The sequence below is a fragment of the Macrobrachium nipponense genome, chromosome 5, assembly GCF_015104395.2.
Source record: "Macrobrachium nipponense isolate FS-2020 chromosome 5, ASM1510439v2, whole genome shotgun sequence".
Lineage (NCBI taxonomy): Eukaryota > Metazoa > Arthropoda > Malacostraca > Decapoda > Palaemonidae > Macrobrachium > Macrobrachium nipponense.
In genome coordinates this window covers 142,153,104-142,177,788 of record NC_061107.1, presented here as the reverse complement: position 1 = coordinate 142,177,788, position 24,685 = coordinate 142,153,104, and the positions used below count along the sequence as shown (strand labels likewise).

General features: G+C 40.0%; 1 protein-coding gene across 1 annotated transcript in view; it reads right to left on the bottom strand.

The window, feature by feature from the left end:
- Nucleotides 1-24,685, bottom strand: part of LOC135215681 (probable ATP-dependent RNA helicase DDX10) — a 111,983-nt gene that overhangs the window by 35,504 nt on the left and 51,794 nt on the right. The window contains 2 exon segments of the mRNA XM_064250627.1: nucleotides 17,374-17,550; nucleotides 23,217-23,403. Coding sequence (XP_064106697.1) covers nucleotides 17,374-17,550; nucleotides 23,217-23,403 — 364 coding nt within the window.

Below are 24,685 nucleotides of genomic sequence, written 5' to 3'. Positions count from 1 at the left end.
GTTGCGCTTTGCTTCTTTCAACTCTTGGAACTTACATCCATCCGCCTAAAACATTCCCTCTCCGCATAAGGCGGTTTTAGATTCCGGCTTCTCCGGAAGTCGTTGAGGGCTATGTTTACGGAAGTTACTCTTCCGAGGGCGGAGATATTATATTTGTTATTTAAATTTTCATTTTTTCTTTTCGTTTTGCCACGGAACTTGGGAGTTTTAGCTTACAATTGCGTTTTTTGACCATTTCGGTAGAGTCAAAGTTGACCGAAGGTTGCAATTTTGGCACTTATCGTTATTTATATGAAAATATTTCAAAACTAATAAAAGCTACAATCATGTGTATTTTTTAGTTGTATTCTACATGAAATTGTGCACATTTTCATATAAATACTGCATGTAACAGTTAATTAAAAATGGTGCAAAAATTATGTCAAAGTGACAAAATAATTTCTGAGATGTGTCACTGATAGTTTTTAGTGCAATAAGAAAGAAATTCACGCTTGCACGCCTGCGTAACGATTGTAAACAAAACAACACCTTGATCCGTGAACTCCCAGCATCCCCCAAGGCGCGTGATTCAAAAGTTTTCGGCTGGTAGACCTATAAGTATTTTTTCCGCAAATTTTTAAAAAAACTTTTCTATGTCAACGTAAATTACGTCCAGTCGGCACCCGACAGACAATTTATCTCGACGTAAAATACGTCCAATAGGCGTTTAAGGGTTAAGTATCTGGCCTTAAGTTCCAGCTTTTCAGGGGAACTCATAATTGGCTAAATTCTGCTGACACGCTATTTACCTCCAAAACCAAAACAAAAATATTGAACTAGAATTGTATGTTGGTATTATCACTGCCCTTGATCAAAAACTAATTCAATAAAGTATCAGAATCTATTCAAGAAAGTACCAAGTTTCTGATAAAGCTTGCTGTACGATAACCAATACTTAATGAAGTAAGCTCAGCATGTGAACACTTGAATTTTGCAAGCTGATTTTCCATGTCTTCCTGATTTTATGGACTACTTGTGTAATCTCGACTTCTATTGTCATAAATAATAACCCACATACTGAAGGATGTAATTTATAGCTTTTGTGTCTGGCTAGTGGAGCTTTTGTTTTTCTGCAGTGTTTGCTGTGTTCTAATAGCACCTACATCCAGGAAGAGAGCCAAAGGAGCACCACATGATAGGGGCAACCTTTTCAGAGGAGCCTAAAGTAAAAATACATTATTTTATATGCCTGAGTAGCTATTCCAGCAGGGCAAGGCTTGCTGCCTTGGGACTTGGAGCCAGTGAACTACTGAAGGATGGAGATTGGGAGTCAAGGCATTCACAAGACTAGCAAGGGGTCATAAAATTGGATACTACTGTGCCCAAAGACTATATAATTAGTGAACCAAAACACCTACTCCTCATCTGTACCACAGAAACATGTACTCCATGGCTACATGAGGGCCACTTGAGATTTAGGAGACAGGCACCTAAAGTTTAAAATGTGAAAAGGTAATCATGGATATCCATGAACCAAAACTGGTGAAGATATTTTCTTATCTCTTCTCAGGGCCAGAGACAGAAATCCACAGATGTACGGTAGTACCTTGTACTTCAAATTTAATCCATTCCAGAAGGCTGTTCGAAGTACAATTTGTTCGAAATATGAAACAAATATCCCCATGAGAAAGAAAGGGAATCAGGATAATTCATTCCTGCCAACCCAAAAAGTCTCCCTTTTCACATTTTTTCTATTATTAATGTGTTCAAAAGTTAAACTAAAAGTGTAAAGTAATGAAACACGTTATATGAAGTAAAATATTCTAAATTTTATTTTTTCTGTGTACGATTTACGAACTGTTTGGTAAAAATGGTGCTGGCCAGCTGGGGGATGGAGGGAGGAGACAGGAACCCTTTGAGCACACCGAATTGGTTGCATTATGCAAAGGTTGATAACAAAATCAATTTTATTGATACATTAGGTGCAAAGATAATCAAAGGAATCGATAGTGTGTGTCCAAGAGAGAGAGAGAGAGAGAGAGAGAGAGAGAGAGAGAGAGAGAGAGAGAGAGAGAGAGAGAGAGAGAGAGAGAGAGAGAGTAATCAGTGTGCTTACACTTGGATCTTAAGTGCACAAAAGAGATTAATTATGCCACAACACATCAACTTAATGTTGGCAAACAGCAGACTTTTAAAACAAACATGAGGAATTTGCAAACAAATAAGAAATAAGTCAAGAATGCAAGAAAAGGAAAGAGATTTAAAATAATTTTTCACAAGGAAGCCGTTTCAACAAACAATCGAAGGCATGCAGAAGCTGAAAGTGGCGCCATTTTGTTTATTACAGAGCTGAGTTACTTTTACGGTAGTAAAAAGCATTATTGTCTTTACTGTAACAAAAATAAAAGTGATTTGGGCAGATCGAGTGTAAGTGAAAGAAATGGGCGAATAATCATCCCACATCAGCTGATAAGTCAGTGGGAAGCAGAGCCGTTCTTCCCTCTCCTCTCTCTCTCTCGTCTCCCTCAGCGCACTGAACACTGACTCAAGCAAGCTTTTTTTTTTTCTTTTTTTTACTGTATTGCATCTGTTTCCATTTTTTATCATTATGTTAAATATATTGTGAAATAAAATTTTATTTTTTGTGTGAACTGGTACTGCTTTTACGTACATATTATAGTAAAGATTTTACTCTCTTCTCTCCTCAAAAATACCAAGACGTACAATAACTTAAAATCATTCATTCATTATTCCTCAAAAATATAAATGCTCCCTCTACCTCTAGTTAGCTGTGTATCACCGCAATGATGAATGATTTTATTAATCATTTGTGGTAAATTTTATTGTGATAAGCTTTGTTCTTTCATTTACTATTTTGTTAATATCGTTCAACTAGACTGTCTCACTCGGCGCACCAAATACTGGCTCAATTAAGACTTTTTTTTTTTTCTGTATTGCATTTGATTGTTTTCATATTTTATCATTATGTTAAATTTATTGTGAAATAACATTTAATTTTTTATGTGAATTGATACTGTTTTTATGTACATATAGTAAAGATTTAACGACTATTCTCTCCTCAACAATATCACGACACATGATAACTCAAAATCATTTATTCATTATTACTCAAAAATATAAATGCTCCCTCCCTCTACCTCTAGTTAGCTGTGTATCACCGCAATGACGAATGATTTTGTTAATCATTTGTGCAAAATTTTATTGTGAAAAGCTTTGTTCTTTTATTTACTATTTTGTTAATATTGTTCAACTAAACCGTCTCACTCGGCGCACCAAACACTGGCTCAATAAACTTTTTTTTCTGTATTTCATTTGATTGTTTTCATATTTTATCATTACGTTAAATCTACCGGGAAACTCCCTTCTTATATGAATTGTTAATGCTTTTACATACATACAGTAATATTTTAACTCTCTCTTCTCCTTCTCTCCTCAACATATCAACGCTCCATTGTTCAGTCTCAAGTCAGCTGGGCATGACGTCACTGCAGTTGCATACAATTTTATACATCTTTTATGCTAAATGTTATATTGAAAGCTAAATTTTATATTGAACGCTTTATACTTTATTTTGTCAAACATTGTTATCAATAAAATATATATTGTAAATGAACAAAAAAATCTAATACATTTTAACTTGTAAAATCCAGTAGGCCATCGAATACAAGTATAAATAGATAATCAGTCAGTTCGAAGTACGAACATTTGTTCGACAAACGATACAAAATTTTCTCGAAAATTTTTTTAAAAAAACAAAAAGTTCGATCTAAGAAACGTTCGACAAACAAGGTACCACTGTAAATACTACAGCCTTAATTTCAAAAACTCTAACCTTTGTGGTGTACCACCAAGCTGAGGCTAGAGTTATTAAGAATGCTGTCTTCATTATAAGATGCCTTAGAGAAGCATTCACTATGGGTTAGTAAACTGAAATGGATTGACATTTCAACAACAGCAATAAGTTCCCGAATGGTAACCACCGAGTCCTGAGTATAGGGCTCCTTTCAAAAGATTGACATATGTGGCATAGTTCACTATAAGAGCCAAAGTTTTCTCTTGGAAATCTTCCAAGAGGGCAGTGGTAACCCATGATGGCAGCCTGGTACATGAAGACTCCTGAACAGGTATTGCTGAAGCCACTATGCAGGAAGACTGAAAAGACTGGCATTTTGATGGTATCTCCAATAATGAGGTTAGCTGAAGCCTGTGGATATTGCTGGACTGCTGAAGTTTCTACAACATTGACTGCATTAAGGGAAGGGTGAAAATGCATACATCTCCATAACTGTCCTGTGAAACCAAGAATACACTGTTTTTCCAAGGCCATTTGACAGAACTAAGCAATAATTTGGACACATGATTGAAGCTGGTGGTAAAGAGACCTAATAAAGAAGGACCTGGTAAAGAGACCTAATAAAGAAGGACCTGGTAAAGAGACCTAATAAAGAAGGACCCACTGTTTCCCTGGCATGAAGCAGATGTTAGGCTGCAGAGACAACTTCTCTATAAGGTATCAGGGGATTACAACAGTACTTGATCCTTTCCTCAGAGCAGTTCATCCACCATCAATTACTGCTTTGCTGGAGATTTTAATATTACCCTTGTTTCTTACATAAGCTGCCATGGTAGAATTGCCCAACATCATACCTACCACTCTGCCAGATTGGTAACTCTAAAAACCTGCAGGACTAGTTGAACGACCTCAAGTCTCAGAAAATTTGTCTACAGGCCCATATTCCATCTTGCAACAATGAGCCTAACGTTTCCAAATCCAGCAGATGGGCCCAACCTTCCCTTGATGTATCCACAAAGAGGGCAATACCAATTTATATCTTCTGCCTGTCTAACTGCAAGCAAGGTCTGCTAAAGCCCTCAGAGGGCTGTTCTGTTGATAACTTCTACTACTGGTGCAGTTTCATCTGCAGCAATCCTAGTCTGAACCTGCTGTAAGAAACTAGTTTTCCAAGCAATTCAAAAGGTCAAGCAACCTTTGTCATAATTCCACAGGGAAGAATGTGGTAGAACTCCTTTCACAGAGCATAGAGTCTTTGTAATATCTCAATTATGGATTGTGCCAGAACACTGATTTATTCAGCTTCTTTACCAGATAATTTGTCTTTTTTTTGTTGGCACAGCTCCAACTTCAAGCAGCTGATAGTACCTGTTGATAGTTTGGCTCAAGTACTGGCACTGACTGCTGAGATAACAGAAAGTTTTCCAAGTTCTACAGAGGAGGATGTGATGATCAGCAAATGGCCAAGTACCTCAAGAGCCTGATGTCTTGTAAGCCCAGGTAACAACTGGGGCCAAGAAACACGCAAAGATCATCAGGGCTGAGGCCAGAAGCAAAACAAAGGACCATGAACAGGACGACCTTCCACTACTAAGAACTAGTGAATTTGAACCTACAAGTATTCATCTTTCAAGTCCAGGGATGTCCAAAAGTTACCCTTTCAAATGGAACAATAGACTGATAGTAATGTCTCCTAAAAAGATAACAGTTGTAAGTAGCAATCCCAAGCAATGAGGTCAATGATAGGCCTTCATCCTCCTGAGACTTGGGGAACAACGAACAGTTGACTGCTAAAGACCCTGGGATAGTTCCTGATCTTACTTCTTTACTGAGGGCATGAAACTCCTCTGAGCTCCTTGTTTATGACCCAAATCAGGTAGGCTTAAATGTCAATGAAAGGCTCTTCTACAACAACTTTATGAAGATTTCTGGTAAGGTCTTTACCTCCCATACTTGAACAGAATGGAAAAAGAGTACAGGCTTATGACGGCTGCGACTTACGACATTCCGAAGTTACGACGCTTTTCAATTGTATTTGTCAGAAATTATTTCCAGTTTTACGACACGTTTCAGGATTACAACGCTTACAACACCAATCCAGTGGAAAAAATATGACTCCAAAAAGGAAAATAATCAATACTTGCAGGTGTTTTTGACGAAAACACAATAAAAATGCAGTTTACACAGTTTTCAATACACCCAAAGCATTAAAAGTAAGGTTTTCTTTGGATTTTTCATGATTTTTGACGATGCTCTGCTTTACGATGAAACCCGTCATAAACCGGAGACTGCCTGTAATAGTTTAAGGCCTCCAAGCTCTGGTGGTAAGAGACCAATAAAAGTCCCTATAGTTACAGTTTAATTCAACTGATGAAAGTAAGTCAAGCTGATAAAACACCTCATGACACCTCTGTTAGCGGTGGTATCCATTGCTACGTTTATAGATCGTTTCGCCTACCCCGAAATTAATTAATTAATTTGATTTGGAAAATGGCAGCCATTTCCTCCAAATATCAGCTGATTTTTAGTAAACGCGGGAAACCCAAAACCCGCCAGCTAGAGATAGGGAGTTCCCCAGTTGGGGGAATATAGTCTTTTGTCAGCTTTAGGGACGTATCTCGAAGGGAAGGATGTAGGCAGATTAGTACTTCTTAGACCTATATCTTAAGCTCTTTTTCTTGTGACCCCTCTGCTGGCTGTATGCTCTGTTTCCAGGATTTGCCTTGCTCGTGGGGGGTTAAGCTGAATCCCAACACCCAAGCAAACCACCTGGATTCTGCCCCAGTCGACTGCAGGACGTGACCTCGGACGGATGTCCAACCACCTGCCTTCCTGTTAGGCCTATCCAGGGCGTGAGTGGTGCGCCAAGACACCAAGACCTGTGACAAAGCCAGGCCACGCGGTTCTACAAAGGTCCACACTGAACACGACATCCAGGTACGTCTTGTGAAACAGCATATTGCCAGTCTCTCCCATCCTATTATCATTTTGATCCTCATTTTCCCAATTCAATTTCCAAACCAAAAGGAACTCATCCTTTTGTTCCCTCTCACTGCCTCATGGCCGCATGCTTCCCCTTGTGTGATCGTCCCAGACGAATGAAGTCATTGCATACCTCAGTGAAACAATAGTTTCCTTTTCCCCAGTGTTAGAGAACGAAATACTAATAGTAACTGATAAAAAGAAATCCTTTTTCTTTTATCTTGTTTAATCTGGGATTCTTTTCCAGATTCCATGAGTCACGTGCCCAGTCTCTCTGCCCGCAAGTGTTGCATTACCCGAGTTTATGAAACCAGCTTCACGAATCCAATTTGAGCCAGCTATTATCCATTTGTGAGAGTTTATAAGTCCCAACGTGTGGACGCTGCATTTACTTTTCTCCAGGCCAGTACGAGCCTTTTGTAAATAAATAGCTGTAAAGTTTTAGCTGAGTTTTCTGGCGACCTGTTGCTCTAGATTAAATATTCATTAATAATCAGTTTTACGGTAAGTTCCATTAATTTCCTCCTGTCCTCCCTCAATTATTTCCGTTTACGTATATAGCCTCTCTCAAGGCCGGGCTAATACGTAAAAGTGTCGACCTCGCCGAGGATTTGAACCTAGCTTGCTTAAAAAAAGCTTGTAAATCGCGTTATCCTTGTAAAACGAATGTAAATGTTTTTCAAAGCGCAAAAAAGCAAGCACACTTGCAGGGAAGGAAGACAGACACTGACTCACGGTAAGGTATACCATTCATTAATATGATTATTCTATAACAAATGTTAGCTTAAGGTACGTTTAAGTATTTTCCTTAGGAAGTGTTCAAAAGAGTGTAGGTAGAAATCTTATTATTGTAAGGGCGAAAGCGCCAGAGCTTTATTTTACCGGCGAGCAAACAATTTGCCCCGCGAATTCTCTGTTACTTTGTGGTGTCCTCGTCGGACGAGACAGAGCACGTGTGTAGAATAGATGCCAGAAAGAACCGGATCAAACTAGGAAGTGCTTTGCCAGGGTTTATTGCTGTTGGAAAGCCTAGCTAGTTAGGAGTGTTTTACTAATAGTTACGGCAAAAGAAGTGTACAATTCTTTTGTCTGTGATATGTTAGGGAATTCATTTTTAACTTAGTTTTCATTCCAAGTGTTGGTAACCGCTTAGCTCTCAGCTTAATTCAGCTTCGCGCACACACACTCTCATGCCTGCCAGCCAGCCTTCGGCTCACTCACAGCGGCAGCCATGTTTGTTATCTCTTTAAGCATTACCTAAACAATTTAAGCAAAGTAACGTAAGTCTCGAAGTTTTAACGTAAATAATATCAATCTCCGTACTAGTATCTATCGTTCTGCCAGAGAAATTAACGTAATTCGCCTTGAATAAGAAATTAGAATTGCGTGTTGTAAATCGCCTCGCTTTTACAGAGGATCAGCTGTTTTGAACGACACGATGTCCAACCCGCTCTGCCCGCTCACCGCGTTTCACGTCGCATCGCTCACTCGCTCGCTGAGCGAAAGTTTCATTTCACTTCGTACTTAACGTAACCTCATTCACAAATGTTTGCTAACATTTCATCTTAAAATCCTTACCGTCATTTCGCTTGTCACAGGGACCTAGTATACTTACGTAAAGTTAACGTAAATCTTAAAAGTAGAATAAATTACAAGAATTGTTAACGTGAAACGCGTCTTTGTAAAATTCATATGTAAACGCAAATCATTTTCATAAGCGCAAGCCGCTACTATTAACGTAAAAATCGTTCACCGCGAGCGTGTTATCATTTTCATAAAACGTTATCAAAAGCAATTCTTTCATTAAACGTTAACGAAGTAGATAATTTAACGCAAGTTGCATCATATTAAACTAACATTAGTAGTTCAATTCAATATAAGGGAGTTCATTCATATATCATTTTTCACCCTCTCCGAGAGAGAGAGAGAGAGAGAGAGAGAGAGAGAGAGAGAGAGAGAGAGAGAGAGAGAGAGAGAGAACCCAGTATTCACGAAGCCAAGAGTACTACATCTCACCATTAATTATAGCATGCAGAATTAACATTATTTTAGTCTCTTGTGTCTTTCATTTACACTGAGCGTGATACGTACGCGCCTGTGTCCATTGCAGTTTGCAAGCATTTATTTATTTCATTTATCGAGTACTTCAGCGAGGGACTGAGCATTTCTAAAATTTCCATTACCTGTCGTTGCCCGAGTGGTCTTTTCATTTTCTTTATCACGAAAGACTTGCGTATACCGCAAGCACAATTCGCACAGTGTGCCACGCAAATTCATTACTTCCAGACAGGGAAGTCGTTACCAGTTTAGGACTGGCCACCACCAGTGCACGTCAGGTCTTACCATTTTACAGTGCCACTAATTCTTGACATTGTCCATCGACTGACCCTCTGCCACGAACAGAGTACCATTTCACTTCAGTATATTTAAGTATACTGCATGTAGTGTCCGGGACACACCAGCACGATACCAGTGCTCCAAGGAACACCTCCTCATAAGTGCCATTGCACCTGTACAGGCCGTACAGGTAGTCATTAAACCTGCGTGTCCGTCCTTACGGAACGCCCAAGTAAACCTGCGTGTCCGTCCTTACGGAACGCCCAATCCATTAGTGAATCCGCTATCCTGGATCACCCAATCAAGGGAACGCCTCCCCAAAGTGCCGCAATACCAGCCCTAAGTGCTGTCAAACCTGCGTGTCCGTCCTTACGGAACGCCCATTCATTAGAGTATCCACCATTTTGGATCACTGAACCAAGGAACGCCTCCGAAAGTGCCGTGCACCTGTATTGGACCTACAGGTAGCCCATTCCAACGTCTCCCAAGTTGGGAACGCCCGTAAGTGTGACGTACGCCGCACATTTCATTTGATTTTTCCACCTCATCAGAAGGTGCCATTCACAAAGTGCCACCGAGCACCCAGTCTTTTCAGACTTTTCATTACCACGTCGCAGAACACATTTCCAAGTGAGTGCCACTTTACCCAGTAGGCACTCCCATTCCATCCATTACCCTTCATGGCCATTATTTTAAACTTTATCAGAGCCTCCACTGCAGCCTAAGGAAATGGCTTCTGCTGCCCAACCACATATATCCATGGAGCTGGAGAAGCTCCAGACACTCATGGCTCTGGGCAAGAACGCCAGTTACACTGGGCAGGAACTCACCCAGTGGGTGAAGGGGCAGACGGACGAACTGCTCCTGCAAGAGAGAGCCGCCAGAGAAGAAGAGAGGAAGAAAAAAGAAGCAGAGAGGAAGGCAAGGGAACAAAAGAGAAAGCATGAGCTAGCTCTCAAGGAGAAGGAGCTCGAGGTGGAGAAGGCACGACAGGTGAACGCCGAAGCCCTAGCCATGCAGCCAGCTCCCAGTCCCACACCTACGGTGTCATCCAATCCTATTGCCAGCATTAACGCTCTCATCCCGAAGTGGACTGAGGATGAGCCCGAGGCATGGCTGGAAGAAGTGGAAGCCTTATTCGAGAACTACCCTGCCACTGAGATAGAGAGGGCCGCCCTGCTTGCCAAGCACCTGGATGGCAAAGCTAAGACTGCCCTCCGCTCACTGGATCAGGGTCAGCGAGGGGACCTGGTGGAAGTTCGCCGGGTCATTACGAAGGCCTATGAGATCACCCCGGAGAGGTGGAGGCAGCGTTTCCGAGGTCAGGCCAAGGAAGTTGGTTGGGCCTGGGGAGATTACTCCTACCACAAAATCCAAGCAGCCGGGCAGCGGTGGCTTGACGCCATGTCGTGCACCGAGTTCCAGGACCTGTTTAACAGGATCATGCTGGAAGACCTCTACCAGTGTGTACCTGGGCCACTCGCAGTGCACCTTAACGACAAGCAACCCAAGACACTTGCGGAAGCTTGTCGCCTGGCTGACGACTGGGAAACTTTCAACCCCTCTCACAGCACCACCCACCGACGCATGGTGCCACCCAGTCCTCTCTCTGGATCCACACGGCCAAAGGACGCCCACCAAGGACACCCACGGACTTGCAACGTTTGCAAGAAAGTGGGTCGCCTCGCAGCAGAGTGCCGGCTCAAGAGCGCTGCGAGCCACAAACCTCCTCAGAACCCTCCTAGGCCACCGAATGGTGCCTCAGCCTCCTCTCAAGTCCAGTCAGATGCCTTACGGAGACCAGCCCAGCAGAGGGACTCCTGCAGAGCCTGTGGGGCTACAGGGCACTACTCCCCTGGATATCCCGGGTGCCCCAAGCACGTGCCTTCGACCAGGCACGTCCACCTGATCAGTGCCACAACCCCCTCGGCCGTTATGCCCGAGTCCAGGTCTCACCCTGAGCGGGTGTGGACCACTTCAGTCACAGAGGCACCCCTGGATGGCTCTACCCTACCTGTGACTCTGCCAGTTGCGGTAGATACCGGCTCCGATCTGTGCCTCATAGACAGGGACCAAGTGCCACCCAGTGCCACCGTCAACGAGCACATCAGGTGGGCCATGACTTGGGTCGAAGGGCAGTCCAAGACCGTTCCCACAGTCGTCCTGCAGGTCACCACTCCTTGGTGCACCAAACCTCACCGCCTAGGTGTAGTGCGTACGATTCGGCATGGAGTAGGTTTCCTATTGGGACGGGACCTCCTCTGGGGATGTCCCTCCCCCACACCACTCCAGGGCCAAGCTACCTCACCACATCAAATCATGGCCAGAGAGGACTCTTCACCTGTGCCAGAGCACACTGCCAGCCTTGGTGACTCCACAGATTCGCAACCAGTGGGGCCATCTCGGCCTTACCGTCCAATGCCACAGAAGTAGTTCTCGAACCAGTTCTGCCGAGACTGTGGCCGCAAGGATCACATGTCTGCCAACTACGTAGGGTGCGCGAATTACAATATTCCTGCCATCGCAATGGCAGTTACCAATCCTTCGTTACTAGGACCCCCAGCTCAGGGCCCTATAACCGTCGCACCCCTCCAAGGTCATTATCCACCAAGCCATGTCAGAGCCTTTGATGACTCCGGCGCTCAAATCTCCCTGATACAGGAAGATCAAATCCCCCGAGGGGCTACCATTGATAGACGGCAACTGATCACGATTGAAGGCATCAATCATAGTAAGATGATCCTTCCCACCGTCCAATTGAGAGTCGTACGACCTCACCTTACCAAGGTATGTACACTTGCAGTTGCAAGCTACCTTCCAGGAGGTTACGACCTCATCCTAGGGCATGACCTGAAGTCTCCCATTACCAAGGGCCCACTGAGAGGTATTGCACCTCCGGTACCCGCCACAGGTCCAGTCGACCTCAACTCTCTGCCAGTGCCACTTGGCAGCACTGAGCAGTGCCAAGCTCCGTCCAGCCTGGACGTAGAGCCACCACAGAACTTTACTTCTGCGCCTGGCCCCGAGCTAGTGCCGGCGCCTAACCTAACCAAGGATCCTCCTACAGGAGATCCTCCAACAGGCATGGAGCTTACCGCAGCCCATGGCCAATCCAAAGTCCATGAGTCTTCTTCACCCTCATCACTGTTGCCCGAGGATGAACCTCCGGCAGACCTAACCTTCATACCTCCTCTGGAAAACCAGGAACTGCCCGACCAGGAGTCTGCCTGGAGTTTTCCCCTTACGACGGCTGTCGCAGCAGCCGTCGTAGGTTCCACCTCTACGACGGTTGCTGCAGATACCGAAGTAAGGTGTTCTCCTGAAATCTCTCAGGCTACCACTGCCTCTGCTCCTGCCAGCGTTTCTGGTCTTTCCCCAGAGTCGGTGCCTCCGTCTACTCCTAGGACTGGTATAGCCAGGTCCTGGAGGAATAAGAAGAAGAAGAAGAAGGGACGTAGCAAATCATTAACACACTAACCAAAGAGCCACATGCTCTCCTTGGCACCTGTGCCTGAGGTACAGTGTCGCATTCAATTGCAGTGATCCTGGCACCTACCCAGAGAAGGTAGCCAGCCTGATCTCTGCCAGTAGAACTAACCCTCTAACCCCTAGCCATTGTAATACTAACCCTCACTTAAATATAATTACCTCATTGCATTTCCATCATGGTCAACTAACCACTCATCACCCCCACGCATCATTACCTCTCATCAAGTATTTTAACAATTCCGTCGCTGAACTACTGCTGTGCGTACCACACTCTGGAATGATTGCGTCTTCATTTAACTATAATAATGAGTAGGTTAGGCTAATGATTTAGTACCAGGGCATTAGGTTAGTAGCAAGTAGAATTTTCAAGTAACCTTATCTAGGGGTAGAGTAGACTGTCGTCACAGACAACCCGTAGTTGTTACTTAGGCTAGACTACATTACTACATTAAGTTAGTACACTTAGCATCTCCACCTATAAGTTAGGTAGGCCACTGTAGTTAGCTGTATCGCTGCTCAAAAAAACTTCAAGTTGGAGTAGGGGAACTGGGTAGTCGAGACGATCAACTTATTTAAGCCAAGACCTTCACGCCCGAAAGGGAGTGAATGCCTTCTTAACAGGGGGAGCTGCTACGTTTATAGATCGTTTCGTCTACCCCGAAATTAATTAATTAATTTGATTTGGAAAATGGCAGCCATTTCCTCCAAATATCAGCTGATTTTTAGTAAACGCGGGAAACCCAAAACCCACCAGCTAGAGATAGGGAGTTCCCCAGTTGGGGGGATATAGTCTTTTGTCAGCTTTAGGGACGTATCTCGAAGGGAAGGATGTAGGCAGATTGGTACTTCTTAGACCTATATCTTAAGCTCTTTTTCCTGTGACCCCTCTGCTGGCTGTATGCTCTGTTTCCAGGATTTGCCTTGCTTGTGGGGGGTTAAGCTGAATCCCAACATCCAAGCAAACCACCTGGATTCTGCCCCAGTCGACTGCAGGACGTGACCTCGGACGGATGTCCAACCACCTGCCTTCCTGTTAGGCCTATCCAGGGCGTGAGTGGCGCGCCAAGACACCAAGACCTGTGACAAAGCCAGGCCACGCGGTTCTACAAAGGTCCACACTGAACACGACATCCAGGTACGTCTTGTGATACAGCATATTGCCAGTCTCTCCCATCCTATTATCATTTTGATCCTCATTTTCCCAATTCAATTTCCAAACCAAAGGAACTCATCCTGTTCCCTCTCACTGCCTCATGGCCGCATGCTTCCCCTTGTGTGATCGTCCCAGACGAATGAAGTCATTGCATACCTCAGTGAAACAATAGTTTCCTTTTCCCCTGTGTTAGAGAACGAAATACTAATAGTAACTGATAAAAAGAAATCCTTTTTCTTTTATCTTGTTTAATCTGGGATTCTTTTCCAGATTCCATGAGTCACGTGCCCAGTCTCTCTGCCCGCAAGTGTTGCATTACCCGAGTTTATGAAGCCAGCTTCACGAATCCAATTTGAGCCAGCTATTATCCATTTGTGAGAGTTTATAAGTCCCAACGTGTGGACGCTGCATTTACTTTTCTCCAGGCCAGTACGAGCCTTTTGTAAATAAATAGCTGTAAAGTTTTAGCTGAGTTTTCTGGCGACCTGTTGCTCTAGATTAAATATTCATTAATAATCAGTTTTACGGTAATTTCCATTAACCCTTAAACGCCGAAGCGGTAAAAAAAAAAAATGTCTCCCGTGTGCCGGAGACGTTTCAGAGTAAGCGCGGAAGCGGAAAAAATATTTTTTTCAAAAATCATAGCGCGCTCGTTTGAAGATTAAGAGTTCATTTTTGGCTCCTTTTTTTGTTATTGCCTGAAGTTTAGTATGCAGCCATCAGAAATGAAAAAATTATCATTATCATATATAAATAATGCGATATATGATAGCGCAAAAACGAAATTTCATATATAATTGTATTCAAATCGCGCTGTGCGCAAAACGGTTAATGGTAACAAGTTACTTTTTTTTCGTTGTAATGTACACTAAATTGCGATCATTTTGGTATATAACAAATTGTAAAACGATAAAATCAACACAGAGAAAATATTATCACAAAATAATGCATGAATTCGTAACGCGCGGACGTAAACACATATTTTTTTCAAAAATTCACCATAAATCTAAATATTGTCCTAGAGACTTCCAATTTCTTTCAAAATTAAGACAAATGATTGAATATTACTATACTGTAAGAATATTAGCTTACAAATGCAGTTTTCGACCATATCTGATGAGTTAAAGTTGACCGAATGTCGAATTTTTTTATATATATTTTTTTTTATATGCAATTATTTCGGAAATAAGAAAAGCTACAACTTTCAAATATTTTTCGTTTTATTCTACATGAAATTGCGCACATTTTCATATATAAAACTCTATGAAATGCCTAATATGAAACGGAGCAAATATTCCGAGAATGGGACTTACAAATTTCGGAGATTTGTGGCGGAGAAATCCGCGCGCGGAGGGAAAGGAAAGTTTTTTTTTTTAAATTCACCATAAATTTAAATATTGTGCTAGAGACTTCGAATTTGTTTCACGATGAAGATAAATGACTAAATATTACTAGACTGTAAGAGTTCTATCTTACAATTGCGTTTTTCGACCATTTCGGTAGAGTCAAATTTGACCGAACGTGGTTTTTTTTCTATTTATCGTGATTTATATGCAAATATTTCAAAAATGAGAAAAGCTACAACCTTCAACTATTTTTTGTTGTATTCTACATGAAATTGCGCACATTTTCATATATAAAACGTTATGTAACGGCTAATCTAAAATGGTGCAAACATTACCACAATCGCGTGCATGATTTTTTCGGAAGAGTTGCCGCGCGGACGTAAAGAAAATGTTATTTTTTTCATAAATTCACCATAAATCGAATTATTATGCTAGAGACTTCCAATCTGTTGCAAAATGAAGGTAAATGCTTGAATATTACTAGAATATAAGCGTTTTAGCTTACAATTGCGTTTTTCGACCATTTCGGTAGAGTCAAAGTTGACCGAAGGTTGAAAATTTGTCACTTATCATTTTTTATATGAAAATATTTCAAAACTGATAAAAGCTACAACCATGGGTTGTTTTTAGTTGTATTGTGCATGAAATTGCGCACATTTTCATATATAAAACTTTATGTAACGGCTAATTTAAAATGGTGCAAACATTACCACAATCGCATGTATGATTATTTTCGGAAGAGTTACCGCGTGGACATAAGGAAAAAGTTTTTTCATAAATTCACCATAAATCGAAATATTGTGCTAGAGACTTCCAATTAGTTGCAAAATTAAGGTAAATGATTGAATATTACTAAAATATAAGAGTTTTAGCTTACAATTGCGTTTTTCGACCATTTCGGTAGTCAAAGTTGACCGAAGGTTGAAATTTTGGCACTTATCGTTATTTATATGAAAATATCTCAAAACTGATAAAAGCTACAATCATGAGTATTTTTTTGTTGTATTCTACATAAAAATGCGCACATTTTCATATATAATACTCCATGTAACGGCTAATTTAAAATGGTAAAACAATTATGTCAAAGTGACGAAATAATTTCCGAGATGTGTCACAGATACTTTTTAGTGCGGCAAGAAAGAAATTCGCGCTTGCGTGCCTGCGTAACGATTGTAAACAAAACAACACCTTGATCCGTGAACTCCCAGCATCCCCCAAGGCGCGTGATTCAAGAGTTTTCGGCTGGTAGGCCTAAAAGTATTTTTCCGCGAATTTTTAAAAAAAACTTTTGTATGTCGACGTAAAATACGTCCAGTCGGCACCCGAGAGACAAAAAATGTCGACGTAAAATACGTCCAGTCGGCGTTTAAGGGTTAATTTCCTCCTGTCCTCCCTCAATTATTTCCGTTTACGTATATAGCCTCTCTCAAGGCCAGGCTAATACGTAAAATCATTCTCTCTGTAATCTCCCTAACAAGCTGGATAGGAAAGATGTGTTCCATAATGTCAGCTATCCTCTGGATCTTGAAATTGGAGGACAAGGGTGGTCATATGTTTCAAAATGGTACCCTGCTTCTTCAGGATGCTGCTTGAAAGGGGAATAGGCCATCATTCAAATTGGCAATCATGTACATTTCCCTCAAGAACCCTTCACTGAAATCTTCCTCTGCTGGATTCAATAACTGTGGGCAAGACATAGCTATCAAAACATTCCAAAGGTTTCACACCCAGGAGATCTATCAAGCATGTGTAGAGCAACCCGCTCATTTATAATGTTAACTAGACCTGGCATCTGGTAAAATGGAAATTCTGTGGAGTTGTCAAGGGCTTATCCAAGAGGATAGCATCCTCAGTGGAAGCTGTCAAGTCTGAACCCAAAAGGATGCCCACTTGGGCGTAAGGCATACGTGGAGTAAAGCATATCAAGTGAAAGAAACCCAGACTAAGATTAAGATTTTGTCAAAAGTCTAAAACAGATGAAGATATGATTCTCGAGATAATGTGGTCATAATGACAGTATAGGAGAGAACAGGTTGTCAAAAGGACATATAATATGACGAAGGAAGATGGTATGGAAAGTTTAGGAAAGGCTTGATTGAGTTGCAGAAAAAAAATTCTGGCATTTAAACATACCATTTTCCCACTGCTATACAGTGACCATTTCAAAGTAAGAAAGATTTTTAAAAGCTATTCTTTTTTAACTAGGAGATGAAACATAAAAATATTGCTGTAAAAAACAAAAACAGGAAGTGCCCAACACAATCAATACTCACCATGCATATGCGTCACGATCAACGGAAAGCACATTAAATACTTTTTTGTCTCTCATTTGTGCTATATGCTTTATATATGCCTTAAATGCTCGAACTGCATCTTCTTTCAACTCTCTGTACTTTGTTAACACAATTTCCACTTTGACATTAATACTGCGCTGCTTATTTGTATCAACACTGAAATAATGAATCAATAAAATTAGTAAAACTGAGTCATATTCATCATGCAGGACAATATATAGTAATATTTCAGTTATATATAGCTATAAAATAAATCCTCCCTGACCCCTAAAAATCTTTAGTAGGGAATAAAATATTTAAAAAGCAACAGTTTAGGCTGAGTTTTATGTTCAATAAATACACACTCATTATTTACTACCAAAAAGACTTTATTGTAGAAAGATCACGAGGTATGACAGAAACCATATGGTACTGGTTTCCAGGAAAATGGAGATGAAATGGAACAGAATGGAACATAAAATCTGGGCCAAAGACCAAGCGCTGGGTCATTCAGCACTGAAGAGGAAATTGAGAGTAAAAATGTTTTAATGGTGTAACAAGAGGAAAAAATTGTTAGAAGGTGGAAAGTAAGATTGAAGAAAGAGAACGTGAACAAAGGTTGAGTAAAAGGAATGACTGAGGTTCCATCTAGGGGCTGAAGGGATACTGCAAAGAATGTTAAGTGATGCCCACAGTGGACCAGATGAAGTGTACTGATGACACTAACCATCTCCCACCAATTGCCCCGCCCCCTCCAATCTCCAAGAGGGAAACTGGAGATGTGACAGTACTAAACTCAAATGTTGCAAAGCAGCTCTAGTTCTAATGCAAGCTAACCCATCACTGAGATCCTCTAAAAGACCACAAGGTAAAAGATGTTGATCCATACAATCAGCAAATTACCGTATATTTCGGCGTATAAGTCGACCGGAAGATAAGTCGACCCCCCTATTCTGAGTAAATTTTTATGATTTTAACTAATATCGGGTATATTAGTCGACCTATAAAATGTGAGGCCAACCATACGCTCAATATAAGCAGCAGGGTAAAACGTATCATATAAAAAAACCTGAATGTTATTACGGTACATATGTTGCTCTACTTACCATATGAAATACAGGTAATATACTCGGTATATTAACAAATCTGTGTAACATATAAAAGATGAATACCTGTAAATATGATTAGAAATGACGAAACGAAAGATACGTTACTCGAGTGTAATGTAAACAAACAAAGCTCTAACTAACGTTGCATAACAGCCTACGTATATATGTATGTACAAACTGCCACTCAAGTTAATGTTTGATGAATTGTTTAATTCAAGTGACGATGACTCAAGTAATTTTGAAGGATTTTCAATACATATTTACCATTAAATACAATTTTTTTTTATTTTATTTTATGTGATAAATAAAGATTTCATACCATAAATGTTTTTGAACAATACCCCGGTAAATACAAAACTGTCAGAGTGAACGCATCCTTCTCAACTACGGTACTACAAATGACTACACAATGTTTACACTTGCTGTGCGATTGGGGTTTCTTCAAGTTACTTTGATTTTTTTTCATTTTATTTAAGGTAATGGATGTTCTAATGCATTATTATTGTCGTATTACAGTGTGAAATGTTTTTAATACTGGTATTTACGTATAGTTACCTCAACAGGGCTGTCATTGTTATTAGCCAACTGTAAAGCCTGGATTCCTGTACCGATATGCCAAAATAATAAAGATTCACTTTTTGTTACTGTTAGATAAGTCGACCCCCTAATTTTGGCATGATTTTTTGGGGCTAAAGGGTCGACTTATACGCCGAAATATACGGTACTGTTATATTTGAAATTCAATGAAGACATAAGATTAGAATATTTTCAATATTTTCCTAGCTAAATCTTTCCTATTTGTAACAATCCTGTAATCTACCCACCTGTTCACGTTCCTCGGTCCCAGTATTATCCAGTCCAGCTTAAGACTTTGTATAAAACATAACTTACAACCCATATATTTCTATAAGACTGAGAGCTCTCTCCTACCATACCAAACCCCAGATCCGTGCCTCCTCTTTACCTTTCCACCCCACGCTGCCTCCATCTTGTCTTCTATGGCGTCACATCCTTACGTTACAACACAACTTAAATAAATCAAGACATTTTCTAAAAATCAAACACATTTCCAATACATTGAACAATGCCCACATTTCACCAACACAGAAAATAAAAATAAAATAACACTGACTAAACTTATATATAATCAATCATCTCTTCCAACTATGTTAGAAAGGAGTACAGGCAGTCCCCGGGTTACGACGGGGGTTCCGTTCTTGAGACGCGTCGTAAGCCGAAAATCGTCGTAAGCCGGAACGACGCTTGGAAATATGTCTTAAACTAATAAAAAGTTATAAAAACCTTACTTGTAATCCTTTGGTTACACTACATGTTGTTTCCTGTAGTTTTATGTACAACCTGGAGTTATTTTCATAAAAGAATGTTGGTTCTTGAAGGTAAAAACTATTGTAATCCTCTGGTGACACTACATTCTTGAAGTTTTATGTACAACCTGGAGTGATTTTGCCAAATCTTGAGGGCTACAAGAACAGCTGATAACTATTTACGTATCATATAGACTAATTAAAGTAAACGTATCTTTAAATAGGCTTATATATTAGTATCAACAAAACATTTCCTGCCATGAGTCAGAGGCCGTTTAATGAAACGAACACTTCTTTGTCCTATCTGTTCAGAAAATAAACGTTACGTCAATCTCCGAGACCATTGTTGCCAAGGCGTCTCTCTCTCTCTCTCTCTCTCTCTGATCAAATTACACTGGAACCTTGACATACGATTGCCCTAATATACGAATGTTTTGAGATACAACAGAAAATTTGCGAAAATATAAGCTTTGATATACAACGAAATATTTGAGACATGATTTTGCGATGAGTGTTAGTTGTATAGGCGACCGATAAATGGCGTTCAGTCTGTTTGTTTGTTGGTGCTGCATGTTAACACGTCGTTGTTTAGTTCGTTGTATTTGCGCCTATTTTTCGTGTTATTTTGTCTATTTTATTATTAACCATGGGTCTCAAAGCTAAAGACAAAGCAGGTGATAAGAAAAAACCCAAGAAAATGATTTCGATGGAAGCAAAACATGAAATTATAGCAAAGCATGAACGTGGCGTTCTTATCGTCGATTTGGCAAACGAGTATGGTCGAAATCCTTCTACAATATCCACGATCATCAAGCAGAAGGAAGCTATAAAAACCTTCAAAAGGCATCACCATTATTTCTAAACTACGAACTGATTAAAAAAAATAAATAAAAATTAGTTTAGCAATGTTATTTCATTTGTGTTTATTACGTAGTTATTAGTGTACATACGTAAATAAAAAAAGAACAAATTGTTCCTGCCACCCTTCCCTACCTCCTCCCCCTGCTAGCCTCACGTCATCTTTCGTTGTGGTAAGTAAAATTCCTTTCTTTTTTTTTAATTGATTTTATTAACATTTATTATCATTTATCACATTGCTATGTTATTTTATCATTGTGTGTGTTATTACTCGTTTATTTGTGTATAAATTGTGTATATGTAATTTAGCTGTGTTTAGGTGTGGTTTCATAGCGCTAGAACGGATTAATACATATTACATTATTTTTAATGGGAAAAAATGCTTTGAGATACAACTGTTTTGATATACGACGATGGTAACGGAACAAATTAAATTCATATGTCAAGGTTCCAGTTACTGGATAATGTCTCTCTTTGGATACTTCGATTTTGCCAAATCTTGAGGGCTACAAGAACAGTTGATTACTATTTACGGATCATATAGACTAATTAAAGTAAACTTATCTTTAAATAGGCTTATATTATTAGTATCAACAAAACATTTACTGGCATGAGTCAGAGGCCGTTTAATGAAACGAACACTTCTCTGTCCTTAACTCGGAGCGTCGGAAGACGCCTCTCTCTCTCTCTCTACGCCTCTCTCTCTCTCTCGCTCTCTATCTCTCTTCCTCTCTCTCTCTCTCTTCTCTCTCTCTCTCTGATCAAATTACTGGATAATGTCTCTCTTTGGATACTTGGAATTTGCGTTGCAATCTAACCAGAAACTTCGTTTTGTTATTATTACTGGAAACAAGCAATGATTTTTTCATTATTTGCGCTTTTGGACTGTTATATGTAAACTTTGCGCACCGCAAGCTAGTATGTATTCATTCGCTCGGAAACTAGTTCCGCATATGAGGCGTCACTAAAAAACTTCGAAAAATACGACATAAAAAGTGTTGAAAATCATCATAACCTCAAAATTTTTGTTGTAATCTAACCAGAAACTTATTTTTATTAATATACTGTGCTAAACTATAAAGGATTTTTATCATAGTATGCGTTTTTTAAAAGCGTCGTTAACTCGGAGCGTCGGAAGCGTCAGCGTCGTAACCTCGGAACAAGCGTCGTAACCCAGGACGGATTTTTCCATTGAATATTTAAGAAAAAGCGTCGTAACCTCGGAACGTCGTAAGCCGGAACCGTCGTAACCCGGGGACCGCCTGTATATCATAGAAGACTCTCAAAACAGAGACACAACCTAGACAAGCAATGAGATGGTTTGCCTGGATAACTCCCCAGAAACCAGAACTTTGAACTTCCAACGGAGGAGTACTAGTAGCCCACAGTACCCACTCTGCCCATTTATTCATAAGTAGCATTTCTCATTAAAACTTTTGAACTTATATCTTCCAGTGAGGAGTTTACATATGGCCAAGAAAAGGAAGAGCAAATGCACTTGGCTGGAGATTAATACTATACCAGTTAGAGCAACCTGTATTTTTGTAGAATCTCCAGGGCTTGATATCAGGTAAATGAAAAAAAAGTGGTATTACTACACGATTGCTATGCCCTCGTCTTATACCTTTACCCTCTATCTCAGTGGTCGCAAACCTTTCAAACTTCATGGACCACTAAATGTATAATTTTAAATTTGCCGGACCACTAATATGAATTTAAAACAAAAAGGTAAATGCATTTATTTGATACGCATTTTATGTATACTACATTAGAATACATACATATTTGTAATGTTTAATTTATTGTGATTACATTAGAATACATAAATATTTGTAATATTTAATTTATTGGTGTTGGTTAGCTAATGCTATTTTTTTTATGCTAAATGCCGGATTCAAATTTTTTATGCAAAACTGCCCTAAAATGCTAAATCTAGCATTAAAAATGGTAAATTGGCAACACTGTTCTCTGTCTTCTGCGCAATTTGTATCAGGGTTGCCAGAAGAGGATTAAGAAAATGTAAAAATTTAAATAATGTCCCAATTTTTCAGCGGACCATCAAAATTTACTCATGGCCCACCAGTTGGCAACTGCTGCTCTAACTGACCCATCAAACGCCTCCTAAATTTCAACATCTTGTTTTGGTTCTGTTGTGAAGAAAACCTCGCAATATTTTGGTTGCCTTCCTATCACCAAGATATAAAAATCCAGTCTGCGATATCATCATAAGGGGATTGATCTTGCTGAAGAATGAGCACAATGTGGTCTATACCATCAATGTTCATTACACAGACATCCTCAAACTTCTCCAAACCTGGCACACCTCGCTAGTCAACTAATCGCTAAACTTTCACACCAAACAATAGTGATCTCTGCCTGGGATAGCTCAGAGACTGCCTTAACTTCCTAGATGGATAGGAATCTCTTCTACCATTGCAAGAAACTTCCTTAAGATCCACCAAAAGAAGACCAACCTTAGATATGACCACTTTCAGCAAGGAATGGAATGGAATATAAAATTTAGACCAAAGGCAAAGCACTTCATACTTACAATATCTTCTCTATTGGAATATTTTTTGCTTTAAGATTAGCCACCATAGCTTTCTCTTCTGATGGTGTTAATATCAAAAGGGCCTCTCCTGCCATAGAATAACGGGCAGTTCTTCCGGCACGATGAATATAGGTTGTTACATCTTCTGGACAATCTGCTTGTACAACCCAATGAACAGCTGGTATGTCTGCCAAGTAAAAGAATATACTTACAACAATCATTACAATACATACAATACAAGAACAGTGTGAATTACATCTAAACACTATCAACAAACTAATATTTTACCTTTATGGTTTTAAATTGGAAATTACTGTACCCTACTTTCTTCTGCCTTATACTCTCTCATTTGCCTTCCAGTCTGGGATTTCACTTATGACCTTTACATGATTTTATGGGACTTCCTAATGCATTATATATATATTTTCTGATAAACAAATATTACTCCAGCTTTCATCATATACCAAAGTCTGCACTCTTGCCACTTGATACTGAAACTTTCTGCAACTTCCTCATTTTAATAGCATCTGCTCACTGCATTCCAGTCATGAATCTTTGCATTTTGAAGAAGTTATAATTCTTTAAAACCTCTTCATTGGTTCTGTTACTCTTTAACATGGATAGTATTTTTTGCTTTGGTTATTATTGCCATATCAAGTTGTACCACTAGTCTAGCAATTGCTGTCAATTTCATTCACACTTCTGCTATTCTTTTTTATTACTGCCCTCTCAATACCTGTCTCTCAGTCCAGTGTGTTTCTAAATTAACATCTTTTCATCTCTTCATAGAACTAATCTTCCAACATGACATGATAAGCCTCAATCTCTTCTCCATTTTCTCAACATAAGATTTTTGGACATCAAAATATCTTACTCCCTGTGTCCATATCTTTTAATACAAAACACCTCTTGCAACACCATCAGTTGTTGGATCCACTATTACACCACTCATCCAGCTTTTATATAGCCACTCCCCAACTCTACTTTCACCCTTCCTTTCCACTACTATAACTTTTGATTCCCTAGTATTGATTCAAATTCCTCTTTCTCAATTTCAGTCTTCCTCTAACACTTTCTCCAATATTATCTTGGTATGTTCAAACAATTTTACTCCTCTAGTTTTCAAACTGACGTATCTCATACTCCTCTGTACATAGTATTATTACCACGCTATTTTTCCCTTCTCTTCTCATCATATTCCCTGCCATATGAGATCTGTTCAGCTTACAAATGACTGGTTCTCCAGCTTTTAATAAACTGTTTCTTATTCCTGATGGTCCAGGGCTATACTGCTTTCATCTTTTCGATGGCTATCTTAACATTCTTTAAAAGTAATTGTTATAAAATATATTCATAAAATAATTTATCTTTTTATTTGCAGAAGCTTTCCAAGAAATTGTGTGAGTCAGCTGGGGTTTGGATTTATCTACATAGATTGTATGTTTGGACATCCCGGTATCCCTCTCTAC